The sequence below is a fragment of the Talpa occidentalis genome, unplaced genomic scaffold, assembly GCF_014898055.3.
Source record: "Talpa occidentalis isolate TD23 unplaced genomic scaffold, MPIMG_talOcc4v2.1 talOcc4.12, whole genome shotgun sequence".
NCBI lineage: Eukaryota > Metazoa > Chordata > Mammalia > Eulipotyphla > Talpidae > Talpa > Talpa occidentalis.
In genome coordinates this window covers 89,068,361-89,083,366 of record NW_023601212.1, presented here as the reverse complement: position 1 = coordinate 89,083,366, position 15,006 = coordinate 89,068,361, and the positions used below count along the sequence as shown (strand labels likewise).

General features: G+C 36.1%; 1 protein-coding gene across 2 annotated transcripts in view; it reads left to right on the top strand.

Annotated features, from left to right (window-relative positions):
* RBBP6 (RB binding protein 6, ubiquitin ligase) overlaps positions 1–14,214 on the top strand; it is a 31,318-nt gene extending 17,104 nt beyond the window's left edge. The window contains exons 8-18 of one of the 2 annotated variants that reach the window (XM_037507404.1): positions 1,653–1,825; positions 3,638–3,741; positions 3,876–4,213; positions 5,298–5,394; positions 5,521–5,599; positions 5,701–5,755; positions 6,835–6,903; positions 8,557–8,919; positions 9,209–9,310; positions 10,162–11,913; positions 12,226–14,214. In XM_037507404.1, the coding sequence (XP_037363301.1) occupies positions 1,653–1,825; positions 3,638–3,741; positions 3,876–4,213; positions 5,298–5,394; positions 5,521–5,599; positions 5,701–5,755; positions 6,835–6,903; positions 8,557–8,919; positions 9,209–9,310; positions 10,162–11,913; positions 12,226–13,795 (4,702 nt within the window). In that variant the 3' untranslated portion in view covers positions 13,796–14,214. The remainder of the gene's footprint in view (positions 1–1,652; positions 1,826–3,637; positions 3,742–3,875; positions 4,214–5,297; positions 5,395–5,520; positions 5,600–5,700; positions 5,756–6,834; positions 6,904–8,556; positions 8,920–9,208; positions 9,311–10,161; positions 11,914–12,225) is intronic. The other variant, XM_037507405.1, reaches the window with a different exon arrangement.
* Positions 14,215–15,006: the final 792 nt, after the last annotated feature.

Sequence of the window (15,006 nt, the reverse complement as noted above, 5' to 3'; positions counted from 1 at the left end):
AGATAAAATTAGTTTTCCAACTTACCCCTGCTCACATTCTCAACTTCACCCCATCTGTTTTTTTATCAGTCACCATCCTGTGTTGTTGTGGTTCATCTTAGAGCAGTCTGTTACGCTTTTTCTAATTCAGACATTTCATATGTGCTTTCAGACAACTTTAAGTTGAAATTGATGATTTTTACAGACACAGTTTAAGAGCAGACCGCTTCATCTTAATATATAATAAGGATGTAGAAATATAAGTATTTAAATAGAAATTTGTATTGGAAGAATTAGCATCACCTGTAATCTCTAACTAATAATTAACTTCATTACTTTTGAATGCTGAAATTCAAAAGGCCATTGTGCCAACACAGCAAATACGGGAAAAATGGGAGCCCGATATTTTAATTGAAACTTCACCCTCTCCACTAACACCACTGATAAGCAACTCAGACTCTTCTTCTGTTTCTTTTTCTTCTATCCTCTGTTCTCCTTCTCTCTTTTTTTTTTTTTTTTTTTTCTTTTCTCTCTCTTGGGCAGTGGGAGACTCCTCTTTCACAAATTGGGAACAATGGGGCATAAGCAAATTGATACTTATTTCTGGAATCGTGGTGATGTCTATGGAGCAACTGCAACACAAATAACACACCTAAGGTACCCTACTCTGTACAGCTGAGATTCTTTCATTTTCAGCATTGAGCTCAACACACTCTGTTTCTAAATGAAATAGGAAGGATTTCTTTAGGAATTCCTGTGTTTTATCAATTTGCCTGATTATAGAGAAGGTGGGGGTGTTGGAAGCAGTGATGGTATTCTGAGAATAGCATATTTCGTTTTTTGATTTTTTTAATATATTGGATCTCCAACATTCCTGTAAAATGCACTCCTACAAAAAAAAAAATGGACCCAAAATGTTTGAGGTGCTACTTTGTTTTTGTAACACATATTCTAATCATTTAAGTCATTAATTTTTTTTTTTTTTTTTTTTGCCTAGAAATGGATTAGTCTCTGAAAATACTAAGTGTAGACTACTAGTTTTAAAGTCTGGCATTTTAAAGTCTGGTTTTATAAAATAATTTTTGTTTCCTGTACATTTTAATTGCCATGCTGGCAATTAATATTTTTGTACTTGTTGACATAGTGTTTATTTCCCTTGAACTTTCCCTCTTAGTTATGTAATATCAGTATAAATTTCAGTTCATCGTATTAAGACATTCATTCTAATGCCTTCACAGGTTTTATGTACTGTTAGACTTGAGGCGTACATGTTTGTTTTCTAAAAGCATGGTAGAGAAAATTGTGATTAGGGTGTGTCATGTTTAAGTTCAAATTTTGTCTCTGCCACATAAAACTGGCACTTTAATTGTGTCGGCTTTACCTCTCTGGCCCTCAGTTCTTACAGTTACGAATTCGAAGATCCTCTTAGCCATTTTTATAGTATTTCTTTTTGTTAAGCTTGTTTAGGAATTTTATTTTACGTCTTTTTTGTTTCTTAAGGAAGAATATTCATAAAACCTGCTCCCTTATTTTATTACACTTGTCTAAACTAATTGGGCTTGTGCTGAATTCTGAGTTTCATAGGTTTCCATTATGGTTTGTAGAACGTGTAAATATCTCGGAAACACTTTACCTTCTTAATGACGCTAAAATGCTAACATTTTCTTTTACAGAGAAGCGTATGCAATTGGAAAAAAAGAAAAACCGCCTTTCTTACCAGAAGAACCGTCATCGTCTTCAGAAGAAGATGACCCTATCCCAGATGAATTATTGTGTCTCATATGCAAAGATATTATGACTGACGCTGTTGTCATTCCCTGCTGTGGAAACAGTTACTGTGATGAATGTAAGAAATGTTGAAAACTTCAAAGATGTATGTTTTAGAATAATTGTTTTAGGTTGAAAGACTCTTTGCAACAAAATAGGAAATGTTGATAGTAAGTTGATTAATGCATTTAATAGCAAAGGGCTCTTTTGTTAATTTCTTTTTTTTTTTTTTTTTTTTTAGATTTATTTTATTTATTTATACAAGCACTGGGTACAGTTAGAAGCACGGGAGGGTGAGAGAATTCACCAGAGCCAGAGCGGAGAGCAGAGCAGGCAGAATGACAAAGCACACTGCTGAGGGGAGCAGCGGGCGGCAGGAGAGGTCTGCGCGCCATGTGGGACCCTCCTCTGTTGGGCGGGGAGCAGCCGGGGATTGAACCAGCGCTGCAGAGGCTGCGGGCCGCTTCGCAACCCAGTGCTCAACTGCTGTGCCACCAGGGGAGACCCTGTTAATTTCTTTTTTAAAACAACAGTTTCTTTGTTCCTTTAAATATTAGAATTGACCAGTTCTTGTAGCATCATCAGAGTGACTGAGGTTTTATAAAATAATTTTTGTTTACTATACATTTGAAATGGGACACAGAATTTTTAAGACCTTTTGACCCTTAGATAATCTGAAAATATTATTAAATGCTACCTAAAATCCTTTTCATGCATGTAACTACTTACTCTGAAATTCTTAGTTGAGAACTATTTCCTGTAAACATTACCCAATCTTTGCCATATGGTTACATGTCACTTTAATTTCTAATCTGCTTAATTACATTGACACTTGATTTTTTTTTTTTTTTTTTGCTGCCACTTTTCCTAAATTTGTCCCTTATCTAGGTAAAAATGATGTCATTTGAAATTTTCACTGCTCAATCCTGTGTTTGCCTTTTTCATTTCTAAAGTTTGTTTTGGAATATACATCTTTATTTTGGGGCCCCTTTGCTGAAGACCAAAATCAGGAAGAGGCCATTTTAAGATTTGTTTTGGAGGGCCTCCCCAGTGGCGCAGCGGTTGAGCGCTGGGTTTTGAAGCTGCCCACGGCCTCTGCGGCGCCGGTTCGATCCCCGGCTGCACCCCGGCCACTGGAGGAGGGTCCCACATGGCGCGCAGACCTCTCCTGCTGCCCGCTGCTCCCCTCAGCAGTGTACTTCGGTCCTTCTGCCTGCTCTGCTCCCCGCTCTGGCTCTGGTGAATTCTCTCACCCTCCCGCACTTCTGACTGTACCCAGTGCTTGTATAAACAAAACAAACAAACAAACAAATAAATAAATAAAACATGCCTCTATTAAAAAAAAAAAAAAAAAAAGATTTGTTTTGGAGTGTGTGTTGGCTATTACAAGCCATTTATTACTGAGTTTTTTACTACAATGAAGCATAATGAATCTATAGTGTTATTTTTACTTACTATGTTACAGATGTATAACTTCCTTGCTTGAATTATGCTTCTATTTTTTTAAATGATGTCCTTTTCTTTTGATGTTTTAAAAACCCTATTAGGCTATATATAAAGTTTCTAAATGATCTCATTTCTGTTTTTTCCCTTATAATATTCTAGGTACTACCTAAATAATAGTATTTTGAAAAGAGTGCTTTTCTGTCAAATGTTTCAATTATATTCATGACTTGTGTTTTTAAGGTAGAGAGAAGTTAGAGCAAAAGAGTTCTTGAGGGCAAAAAATTTTGCTTTTACGTTTTTCAATCTTAGTAACGTGTGCTTAGAAAAGCAGTAATGTGTGCTTAGAAAGCAGTAATGTGACTCAACAGATGTAAGATGTCTTTTCATTTTCCAAACACTTGAGTTCCTAATATGTTTTTATTAATATTTAAAATTTTACACATAGGTATAAGAACAGCTCTTCTGGAATCAGATGAACATACATGTCCAACATGTCATCAAAATGATGTCTCTCCAGATGCTTTAATTGCCAATAAATTCTTACGACAGGTAGCTATCTTTGTATTGCTTTTATAGGAAATTTTTTTATAGGCAATCAATTAAACTTTTATAGGCAATCAATTAAATTTATTTTAATTGATTTGTCCTTGACTAAACTACATTTTTCTGTGCGGTGTCTGTAGGCTGTTAACAATTTCAAAAATGAAACTGGATATACAAAAAGACTACGAAAACAGTTACCCCCACCACCACCCCCGGTGCCACCTCCAAGACCACTCATTCAGCGGAACCTGCAGCCTCTGATGAGATCTCCAATATCAAGACAACAAGACCCTCTTATGATCCCAGTTACATCTTCATCAACTCACCCAGCTCCCTCTATATCCTCATTAACTTCCAATCAATCTTCCTTGGCCCCCTCTGTGCCTGGAAATCCATCTTCTGCCCCAACACCTGTACCTGACATAACTGCAACAGTCTCCATATCAGTCCATTCAGAAAAATCAGATGGACCTTTCCGGTGAGTCTGTCACAGTTAAGAAACAAGTGATGTCACTGACGTCATTTTTATTGTCACTTTGACCATTGTATAGTGGCTTGTAGTATGTATCGTTGTGGGCCACAGTGCTTGTAAGAAATGGCTTAATCTTTTTGGAGGATCAGGGAAATGAAGGTGATTCATTTGGCAAATGGTTTTAAGCATTCCAAATTCAAAAACTATTAAGTTGCCAGCTATTTTTATTATATGTGGCTCTGTTATACCATAACAGCTCTGTTGTTCATGGGAAGAATTCATTTGTCAAAATTGTGGTACTAGGAAAGAGTAGATTTGAGCAGAACTAAGAAAGTTAGGATAGATCAAGAGAAGTAAAGAATCCGGGATAATAATTATTTTGGAGTGTAATTATGTAAGAGTAGTAAAAACCCAAATTCTGCCATTTCAGAAATGAAAGGGACTTTTGACCACATAAACTCAAATTCTTTAAAAATTTGAAAAATAGATGTCAGGGTCTGTTCTAGACATACTGAAGCAAAACTTTGAGAGTATGATCTTTACTTGTATCTTAAGAAATCCCACTGATCTAGCTTACTGACCTTTTATTTGATGAGTGGTGGGAATAAGGCACATAGAAGTCATTGGGTTATCTATGAGAAGTGGTAGAATTTACTGTTAAATACTGTATTTTTTGGTCCCACACTTTTTTTTTTTTTTTTTTAAAGTTTCATTGTTATACCTGAACTTACTTCTGGTATATCTACCACAAACAGCACTCTTTTAAAAAAAAAAAAAAAAAAAAAGATTTATTTATTTATGCATGCAAGAATTGGGGTACAGACCAGAGGTGTGGGGGGTGAGAGAATTCACTGGAGACAGAGTGGGCAACAGAACAGGCAGATGACTGAAACATACTGCTGAAGGAAGCATCTGGCAAGTGAGGAGAGGTCTCCCTGGCCAGCGATTGAACTCGTGCTGCAGTGGCTGCGGATAACTTCATAGGTTGCATCTTAACCCCTTGCGCCACCAGGGAGGCCCACAAGATGTTATTCTTAATCCTCCATTTCTGATGACTTTTTAATGTATTGTAAATTGTGTGTTATTTTAGGGATTCTGATAATAAAATACTGCCAGCTGCAGCCCTTGCATCAGAACATCCAAAGGGAGCCTCTTCAATTGCAATTACTGCTCTTATGGAAGAGAAGGTAAGTTTTACTGGATTTTAGGTTTGAAGGTATTTTACAGTAGAATTTTTTCTTTAATAAAATTGCTTTCAACCTTTTTTTTTTTTTTTTTTTTTTTTAACTTTTTACTCATTTTATTTCCTGAAGGGTTACCAGGTGCCTGTGCTTGGAACTCCATCTTTGCTTGGACAGTCATTGTTGCATGGACAGTTGATCCCCACAACTGGTAAGTAAAATCAATTTGGTTTTAACTTTTTTTTCCCTTTAGAAAATAATTTTAACAGTCAATTTCGTGTTTACTTATATTTTTGTGTGTATGTTTCCAAGGTCCAGTCAGAATAAATACTGCTCGTCCAGGTGGTGGCCGACCAGGTTGGGAACAGTAAGTATATATTTAATCTTCAGAGAATTACTTTGAAGCTAGATAATGGAAATTACAAACTAATAAATATTTTAATCATAAACTCTTTGATATGCCATGGTAAAGTTTTTAATGTAAATGTCAAATTCAAAACTATGGAAAATTATTTCCTGAGAAAACAAGGAATTCATAAAATACTGAAATATAAAATCTTACCACTCTTTATTTTCATTCTCAACAAATGGTGATTTTGACAGGACCAGTTAATGAAGAGATAAGAATTACTTGAAACTTGGAATCACTTTATAGGCTAAAATTTTTCCTGGCCTTAATTCAATGTTTAAAATTTGATTTTTAGTAAACCAAACAAAATTAAAGTTCATGAAACAGTATTTCTCACTTTGAATAGTTAATCCATTTGTATTATATCTTAAAGTCTACGGAATGTGATTTTTTTGCCCTGAAATACAAAGAATTTTGATTTTCTGTATAGTATGTTTACTTTCCTAGTTATGTAGTCATTTCTGTTTAATCTATTTAAATGTGCTTATATATTTATATAAACTGGCTTGTATTCTAAAATTTTGATTTTTGCTTGAAAAGTAAACCAGATTTCTTAGAAAAAGTATGTTAAATGAAAGACATGGATTCAGAGACAGGGGAATATGGATTTGAATCCCAGTTCCCCCATTCACTAGTTATGTTGGGGGAATAGATATGTAGTTTTATTTCTCAGACTCCATTTCCACACCTGTATAATTGGAATGGTGCTACCTACCTCACATGTAAAAGTGAATACATGTTAGTTTCTGCCCAGCAGATAAAATGGTTCATTTCTTTTTCTGTAACAATAAATTTACAGAGTAACTTAGAGAATGCTAATTAAAATACAGTATTGCAGAAAATATTCTATGATGAGGTTTAATTATTGTTACACTACAGTTAAGCATAAAAGTAGTTACATTTATGTAATATATACTTTTATATCATTTTTTTCTGTAACAAACTGTAAGAAATGTTTCTATTAAAGTGGAGGTCTTAAAATCCAGATGCTGAAAGGTCATGTATTGTACTCAATATTACTTTATCTTTCCACACAGTTCCAACAAGCTTGGATATCTGGTTTCTCCACCACAGCAAATTAGAAGAGGAGAAAGGAGCTGCTACAGGTCGGCTTGCTAAAAATCTTGAAAAACAGTAATCTGATGTCACATTGAAAAATATAACACAAATTAAAGCACAGTAATGACAAGGGGAGAACAGATCATTGGTTTATGCTTATCCCATTTAAGTCCTCAATAGTTATCCTTAAGAGACCTAAAAAAGAATAGATTACACTTAGTATTTTGAATGTTTTTAAAGCTACATCTTTAATATTTCTTCTGAATGACTAATTTCTCCCTATGGCACACTGCGTTAATGCTGGCCTATGTTTACCCCTTTGAGAGCAGAAAGAGATCATTAAGTCTCAGACAATAATTTAAGATGTCAGTTTAATTTAAGATGGAAGTTAACCAGCCAGCTCCCAAATATGAAGAATTGCATTTATTTATTTTCTAAACTCAGTGGTCCCAATCTTCTCCTCCTCCTTTTTCCCAGGAGACAAAGGTGATGATTGTTAGGGGTTTTTGCCCTGGACAGGCACAAACTATATCAGTCTAAGAAGTAAGCCTTAGGTCTTACTGTCTTGGGCATACTCTGCATGAGGGTAGAGGTGCCTCCAAATTAACTATACAGAAATATCAAGGTTATTTTCTAATGCTCAATTGAGAATTGCTGAGAATTAAGAATTGTTAGCCACCTCTTCATTACTCGATCACATATTAATAAAATACACTAATTCAGGCTCTCTGAAAAGATGCTTAAAATCTAACTGCCAGTTAAAGTGCCAGTTGGCTATAATTTATTTTTTTTTTTCTTTTTTTTTTTTTTTTTTTAGAGGCATGTTTTACTTATTTTTATTTATTTGTTTGTTTGTTTTTTGTTTATACATGCACTGGGTACAGTCAGAAGCGCGGGAGGGTGAGAGAATTCACCAGAGCCAGAGCAGGGAGCAGAGCAGGCAGAAGGACCGAAGACACTGCTGAGGGGAGCAGCGGGCGGCAGGAGAGGTCTGCGCGCCATGTGGGACCCTCCTCCGTTGGCCAGGGAACAGCCGGGGATCGAACCGGCGTGGCAGAGGCTGCGGGCAGCTTCGCAACCCAGCGCTCAACCGCTGCGCCACCGGGGAGGCCCTGGCTATAATTTAAACAATCTTTAGCTTAACAGAAATAATGTACTCTTTCAGAGGAGCCACTATTACTCTAATGAGTCACAATTCAGAAACCTTGACCGGCACTGTTGTTTTTAACCTATTCTCTTGAGAGAAAACATTGAGATTTTAAGTTGTTTATTGAGGAGTGATAATAAATCTGAATTTTACAAAAGAGAAGTTTTAAAAGCATCTCCATGTGGAGAAGGCCCTGTAAACTTTAATTATCTCATCCTTAAGTAAACTTAAAAATTAGCTTTATTATATTTTTATATTTTAATTTTATTATACATAATATATGCATGTATGTATAAATACATAAATATAAATATGCATACATGTGTGTATGCATATATTTGTTGTATGTAATTTATTATATAATTTTAATTGTATATTATTTCTAAAAAAGTAGAATTACTTTTACATATATGTGATAGCAGTGTTTCTATACTTACTTGAACCATTGCTTCTATTCCATTGTTTGTAAGTTTGAAAATAATTACGGATAGAAAATACAAGCTTACTTGTATTTTAGTTTAAAGGAATAATATGTTGGAATTTGTTTCTCCAGGAGCATAAACCGTGGACGGCACCACAGCGAAAGATCACAGAGAACTCAAGGCCCATCACTGCCAGCAACTCCAGTTTTTGTACCTGTCCCACCCCCTCCTTTGTATCCACCACCTCCCCATACACTTCCTCTCCCTCCAGGTGTTCCTCCACCACAGTTTTCTCCTCAGTTTCCTCCTGGCCAGCCACCGCCTGCTGGGTATAGTGTCCCTCCTCCAGGGTTTCCTCCAGCTCCAGCCAATTTATCTACACCTTGGGTGTCATCGGGAGTACAGACAGCTCATTCAAATGCCATCCCAACAACACAAGCACCACCTTTGTCCAGGGAAGAATTCTATAGAGAACAACGACGACTAAAAGAAGAGTAAGTATTTTAATTTGAAATTATTATACACTTTCATTTTCTGATGTAACATTAAATAGGTATTTGTGGAAACATTTTCCAGTGTTTCCAGTTAGTACAATAAAAATCACCTAAAAATTAAACCAAAGTCATATAAGCAACTTCCTCAGGGATTCCTAGTTATTTATAGTTTTAAAATGGAAAACTAATGGCAATTTCATTCATTTCATTCATGATCTAATTACATTTGTCTTGTTAGTTTTCTTAAATGGTTTTTGTTAACTTTCACTCTTTAACTTTATTTTACTAGGGAAAAGAAAAAGTCCAAGCTAGATGAGTTTACAAATGATTTTGCTAAGGAATTGATGGAATACAAAAAGATTCAAAAGGAGCGTAGGCGCTCATTTTCCAGGTTAGTGTTTTGCAAGCCTTCACAACAGAATTACAAATGGGACTTTGAATATCCAGGGATTAGCTATGGATATAAATAACATTGCACTTAATGGAATTTCTCTGATTCGGTCTAGGTTTATAGAAATGGAAATGGAGCTTATTTCCCAATATCTGTTTATTGAAATAATGTCTCAATGTAAATTCTATTGTGTAGAACTAGCAGTTTATGGGGATTAAATTGCCCTTGTCCCTTGAAGTTATTTATAGTGTGAAATAATTGGGAAATGTTTATAGAAGGAAGGAATTAGTGGAATAGCCAAAGAACATTTCTGAGGACCCTATTTTATAGGCAAGGCTACAGCTTCTTGCTGGAACATTAACCTATGTAATTATGAAGTGGTAGTAGAGTACAAATTGCTTTATTAATAGATAAAGTGAATTATAAAAATTCCCTGGAAGTTTGTTTAAAAGACTTATTTTTTAAGCTTACACTTGAAATGTGGTTCCTTTGAAAGCTAGACTATTGGCCAATATATAGCGCAAAAATTACTTGTAAATCAGATAGGAAGTAAAATCTAAATTTAATTGGCATTTTGTTTAATGTTAATAATTAGCTCATATAACTCACAGTACATTAATGCACTTCACTTCGATGTTAAGATTTCACTTTTATTTTGAAACAAATGATTGCTCTGATCTTTGTGTACTTTATTCCATTCCAAAAGAGGTCACTGTGCCTCTTTATTCATCTGTGATGAAACTTTATATAAAGAAAGATGAAATTGTGAGGAGAACATGCTAGAATCTGAGAGTGTTTTATTTTGTATATTATTTCTCAACTGTCAACTATTGTTTTGTTTTTGTTTTTAGGTCGAAGTCTCCCTATAGTGGTTCATCATATTCAAGAAGTTCATACACTTACTCTAAATCAAGATCTGGGTCAACGCGTTCACGTTCTTATTCTCGATCATTTAGCCGTTCACACTCTCGTTCCTATTCACGATCACCACCGTACCCCAGAAGAGGCAGAGGCAAGAGTCGAAATTACCGTTCACGGTCTAGATCTCATGGGTATCATCGCTCTAGGTCACGGTCACCCCCCTATAGACGATACCATTCACGGTCAAGATCGCCTCAAGCTTTTAGGGGACAATCTCCCAATAAACGAACTGTACCTCAAGGAGAAGCAGAACGTGAATATTTTAATAGATACAGAGAAGTTCCGCCACCTTATGATGTGAAAGCTTGTTGGAGGGGTGTTGACTTTAGAGACCCATTTGAAAAAGAACGTTACCGAGAATGGGAGAGAGAATATAGAGAGTGGTATGAAAAATATTATAAAGGTTATGCTGCTGGAGCACAGCCTAGACTGTCAGCAAATAGAGAGAACTTCTCTCCAGAGAGATTTTTACCACTTAATAACAGGAATTCTCCCTTCACAAGAGGCCGGAGGGAAGATTATTCTGGTGGACAGAGTCATAGAAGTCGAAACATAGGTGGCAACTATCCAGAAAAGCTTTCAACAAGAGACAGTCATAATCAGAAGGATAATGCAAAGTCAAAGGAAAAGGAAGGTGAAAATGCGCCAGGAGATGGTAAAGGAAATAAACATAAGAAACATAGAAAAAGAAGAAAGGGGGAAGAAAGTGAAAGCTTTCTGAATCCAGAGTTACTAGAAACCTCTAGGAAATCAAGAGAACCTACAAGTGGTGAAGAAAATAAAACGGACTCATTGTTTGTTCTCCCAAGTAGAGATGATGCTACACCTGTTAGAGATGAACCTATGGATGCAGAATCCATCACTTTCAAATCAGTGTCCGAAAGGGACAAGAGAGAAAAAGATAAACCAAAAGCAAAAGGTGACAAGACCAAGCGGAAAAATGATGGATCTGCTGCATCCAAAAAAGAAAATGCTGTAAAGCCTGCTAAAGGACCCCAAGAAAAAGTAGATAGCGAGCGTGAAAAATCTCCTCGATCTGAACCTCCACTTAAAAAAGCCAAAGAGGAGACTCCAAAGACTGACAGTGCTAAATCATCGTCCTCATCTCAAAAAGATGATAAGACCATTGGTACCCCCAGAAAAGCTCACTCTAAGTCAACGAAAGAACACCAAGAGACAAAACCAGTCAAAGAGGAAAAAGTGAAGAAGGACTATTCCAAAGATGTTAAATTGGAAAAGCAAACTAATAAGGAAGAAAAGGCCAAGAAGCCTAATGAGAAAAGTAAGCCACTTGATAACAAGGGAGAAAAAAGAAAAAGAAAAACTGAAGAAAAGAGTGCAGATAAAGATTTTGAATCATCATCATTGAAAATCTCTAAAGTAGAAGTAACTGAAACAGCAAAACTGTCACCCAAGCGCAAAATGGAAATTGACACTGAAAAGATGGATAGGACCCCTGAAAAAGACAAAATCTCATCAACTGCTCCAGCCAAAAAAATAAAACTTAACAGAGAAACTGGTAAAAAAATAGGAAGTACAGAAAATGTATCAAATACAAAAGAACCCTCTGAAAAATTGGAGTCAACATCTAGCAAAGTTAAACAAGAAAAAGTCAAAGGGAAGGTCAGACGAAAAGTAACTGGAACAGAAGGATCCAGCTCAACCCTTGTAGATTATACCAGGTATCTGATTATGGGTGTGGGGGGAGAAATTTAACTTCATCCATGCCTATACTTTCATTAACGTGGAATAGGCTGGTTTGCTCTGTTTTTAAAGAAAGGGGTTGTCAAGGAAAGGTTAAAAGTAGGTTTGGGCAGCGGGTCGGGGTGGGGGGGGGGGACCACGTTTGTTTTTGTGCAGTCAAATTGAGAGCAGAATAATTGGCTTTTGAAAGTTCAAAGGGCATTAATCACATTTAAGTTAGCATTTATCTTTATCAGCAGTTAATAATAGTAAATTCTTTGTTAATTAAAAATATTTTAATTCTCTTCTAGTACGAGCTCAACTGGAGGCAGCCCTGTGCGGAAATCTGAAGAAAAAACAGATACAAAGCGAACTGTCATTAAAACTATGGAAGAATATAATAATGACAATACAGCTCCTGCTGAAGATGTTATTATTATGATTCAGGTTCCTCAATCCAAATGGGATAAGGATGACTTTGAATCTGAAGAGGAGGATGTTAAATCCACACAACCTATATCAAGTGTAGGAAAACCTGCCAGTATTATAAAAAATGTTAGCACTAAACCATCAAATATTGTCAAGTATACTGAAAAAGAAAGTGAGCCATCAGAGAAAATTCAGAAACTCACCAAGGAAGTGAGCCATGAAATTTTACAGCATGAAAGCAAAAGTTCAAAAAACTCTGCATCTAATGAAAAAGGGAAAACCAAAGATCGAGATCATTCAGTATTGGAAAAGGAAAACCCTGAAAAGAGGAAGACTAGTACTCAGCCAGAGAAAGATAGTAATTTGGACCGTCTGAATGAACAAGGAACTTTTAAAAGTCTGTCTCAATCTTCCAAAGAGACTAGAACTTCAGATAAACATGATTCCATTCGAGGTTCCTCAAATAAAGACTTCACTCCCAATAGAGACAAAAAAACTGACTATGACAACAGGGACTATTTAAGTTCCAAACGTAGAGATGAAAGGAATGAGTTGACAAGAAGAAAAGACTCTCCATCTCGAAGTAAAGATTCTGTATCTGGACAGAAAACTAAGCCAAGGGAAGAGAGAGATTTGCCTAAAAAAGGAACAGATTCTAAAAAAAGTAGTTCTAGTCCCTCAAGAGACAAAAAACCTCATGACCACAACAAAACCACTTACGATACTAAGCGCTCAAATGAAGAGACAAAATCTGTGGATAAAAATCCCAGTAAGGATCGTGAGAAGCATACATTAGAAGCAAGAAACAATAAAGAGCCAAGTGGCAATAAATTGCTTTATGTACTTAACCCTCCCGACCCACAGATTGAAAAAGAGCCAGTCACTGCGCAGATTGACAAGAATGCTGTCAAGCCTAAACCTCAGTTAAGTCACTCCTCTAGACTCTCCTCAGACTTAACTAGAGAAACTGATGAAGCTGCTTTTGAACCAGACTATAATGAAAGTGACAGTGAAAGCAATGTGTCTGTAAAAGAGGAAGACACTTCAGGAAAGAATTCCAAGGAACTGAAAGAAAAAGTAATGGAGAAAGCAAAAGAGAATGTAGACACAGCAGCAGTCACACAGGTTGGCATAACCAGGAGTCAGAGTCAGAGCAGTCCTAGTGTCAGTCCTAGTAGAAGTCATAGCCCTTCTGGAAGCCAAACCCGAAGCCACAGTAGCAGTGCCAGCTCCGCCGAAAGTCAGGACAGCAAAAAGAAGAAGAAAAAGAAGGAAAAGAAAAAACACAAGAAACATAAAAAACATAAGAAGCATAAGAAGCATGCAGGCACTGAGTTAGAATTGGAAAAAAGCCAAAAACACAAACACAAGAAAAAGAAGTCAAAGAAGAATAAAGATAAAGAAAAGGAGAAGGAGAAAGATGACCAAAAAGTGAAATCTGTCACTGTGTAGAAGGGCAGATTTTAAAAATTGACTTAATTACTAAGTCATCTGTATTAAATTTTGTTATAATGTAAAGAGATTCAAGCTTTGTAAATAATGATATGGAAGACCCTGTGCTGCACTTAAAATATTGCTGCTTGATTATTTGATTTTTACATCAGAGCTTTATAACACGAACTTTTGTACAGAATTGTGAGTTGTGACCATGTAACATGAGAGGTTTTGCTAGGGCCTATTATTTTTAACCACCATTAATTAGTTGGGGTGGAGTTTACTGTACTGTGAAATTTTCACATTTGAATTTTTTTAATTGCCTGGCAAAAGCTGATACCAGTTCTAAAATATCAGCAGAATGATTTGCTGAATTCATTACAACCCTGTTATGTCACTTTTTGATTACAATAAAAGTTTTCAGTAAACTTTTCAAATGAATATTTGCATTATTTGATGAAAGCGATGTGTTTATTCCCTTTTCCCTATATTAATGTGAGCTTAATGGACAAAATTCTGAAGATACATATATATGAGATATATGAGCCTGATAGTAGGTGGCCAGAAATAAAAAAAACCAGGATTAACTGGAGATTTGGTTGAGTTATCTGGAAGGGGCTTGAATATATTACAAATTTGGTTTTGAATTTTGGAGACAAGAAGTTGTGATTTCCTTAGGGCTATGTGTTTTTCTTGAAACTGAAAGTGAGTATTAATTTCCTTGATAAAGTGCCAGCTACAGAGCACATCCAGGGAGTGTCTGCAGTCTACTCAATCTCTGCCTGGCTGACAAAATGCAAGTAGTTACAGATCCAGAAGCACTAGGTAAGGCTATGATGGATTTCCTTACTGGCTGTTGTTTAGGAAGTATGTTATAGGCAATAAAAAGCTTTTGAAAGGATTTGGGGAGTTGAGGATAAAAATGGTACTTCAAAGCGTGTCAGTGTAAGTGGGGGTTAAGATTGACCAAATGGAGGAGAAGACGCCAGTTATAGTCTGGTGGTGACCCTGGAGCGCTATGGCAGGGATATTGGGCTGTGGTAGCAGGAAGGGAAAGACTGACATCAGTATCAGCCTGGTGTACGAAACGGTCTACTTGCCTTGATGAGTATTTTCAAAGTATGCCATGTTTTTTATCCTATATACCATTGTACTTGATTTTAGGTGGTATACAAATAATTTGTTGAAAGTGTGCTTTAATGCAATATTTAGTACTTAAAGAAAAATGT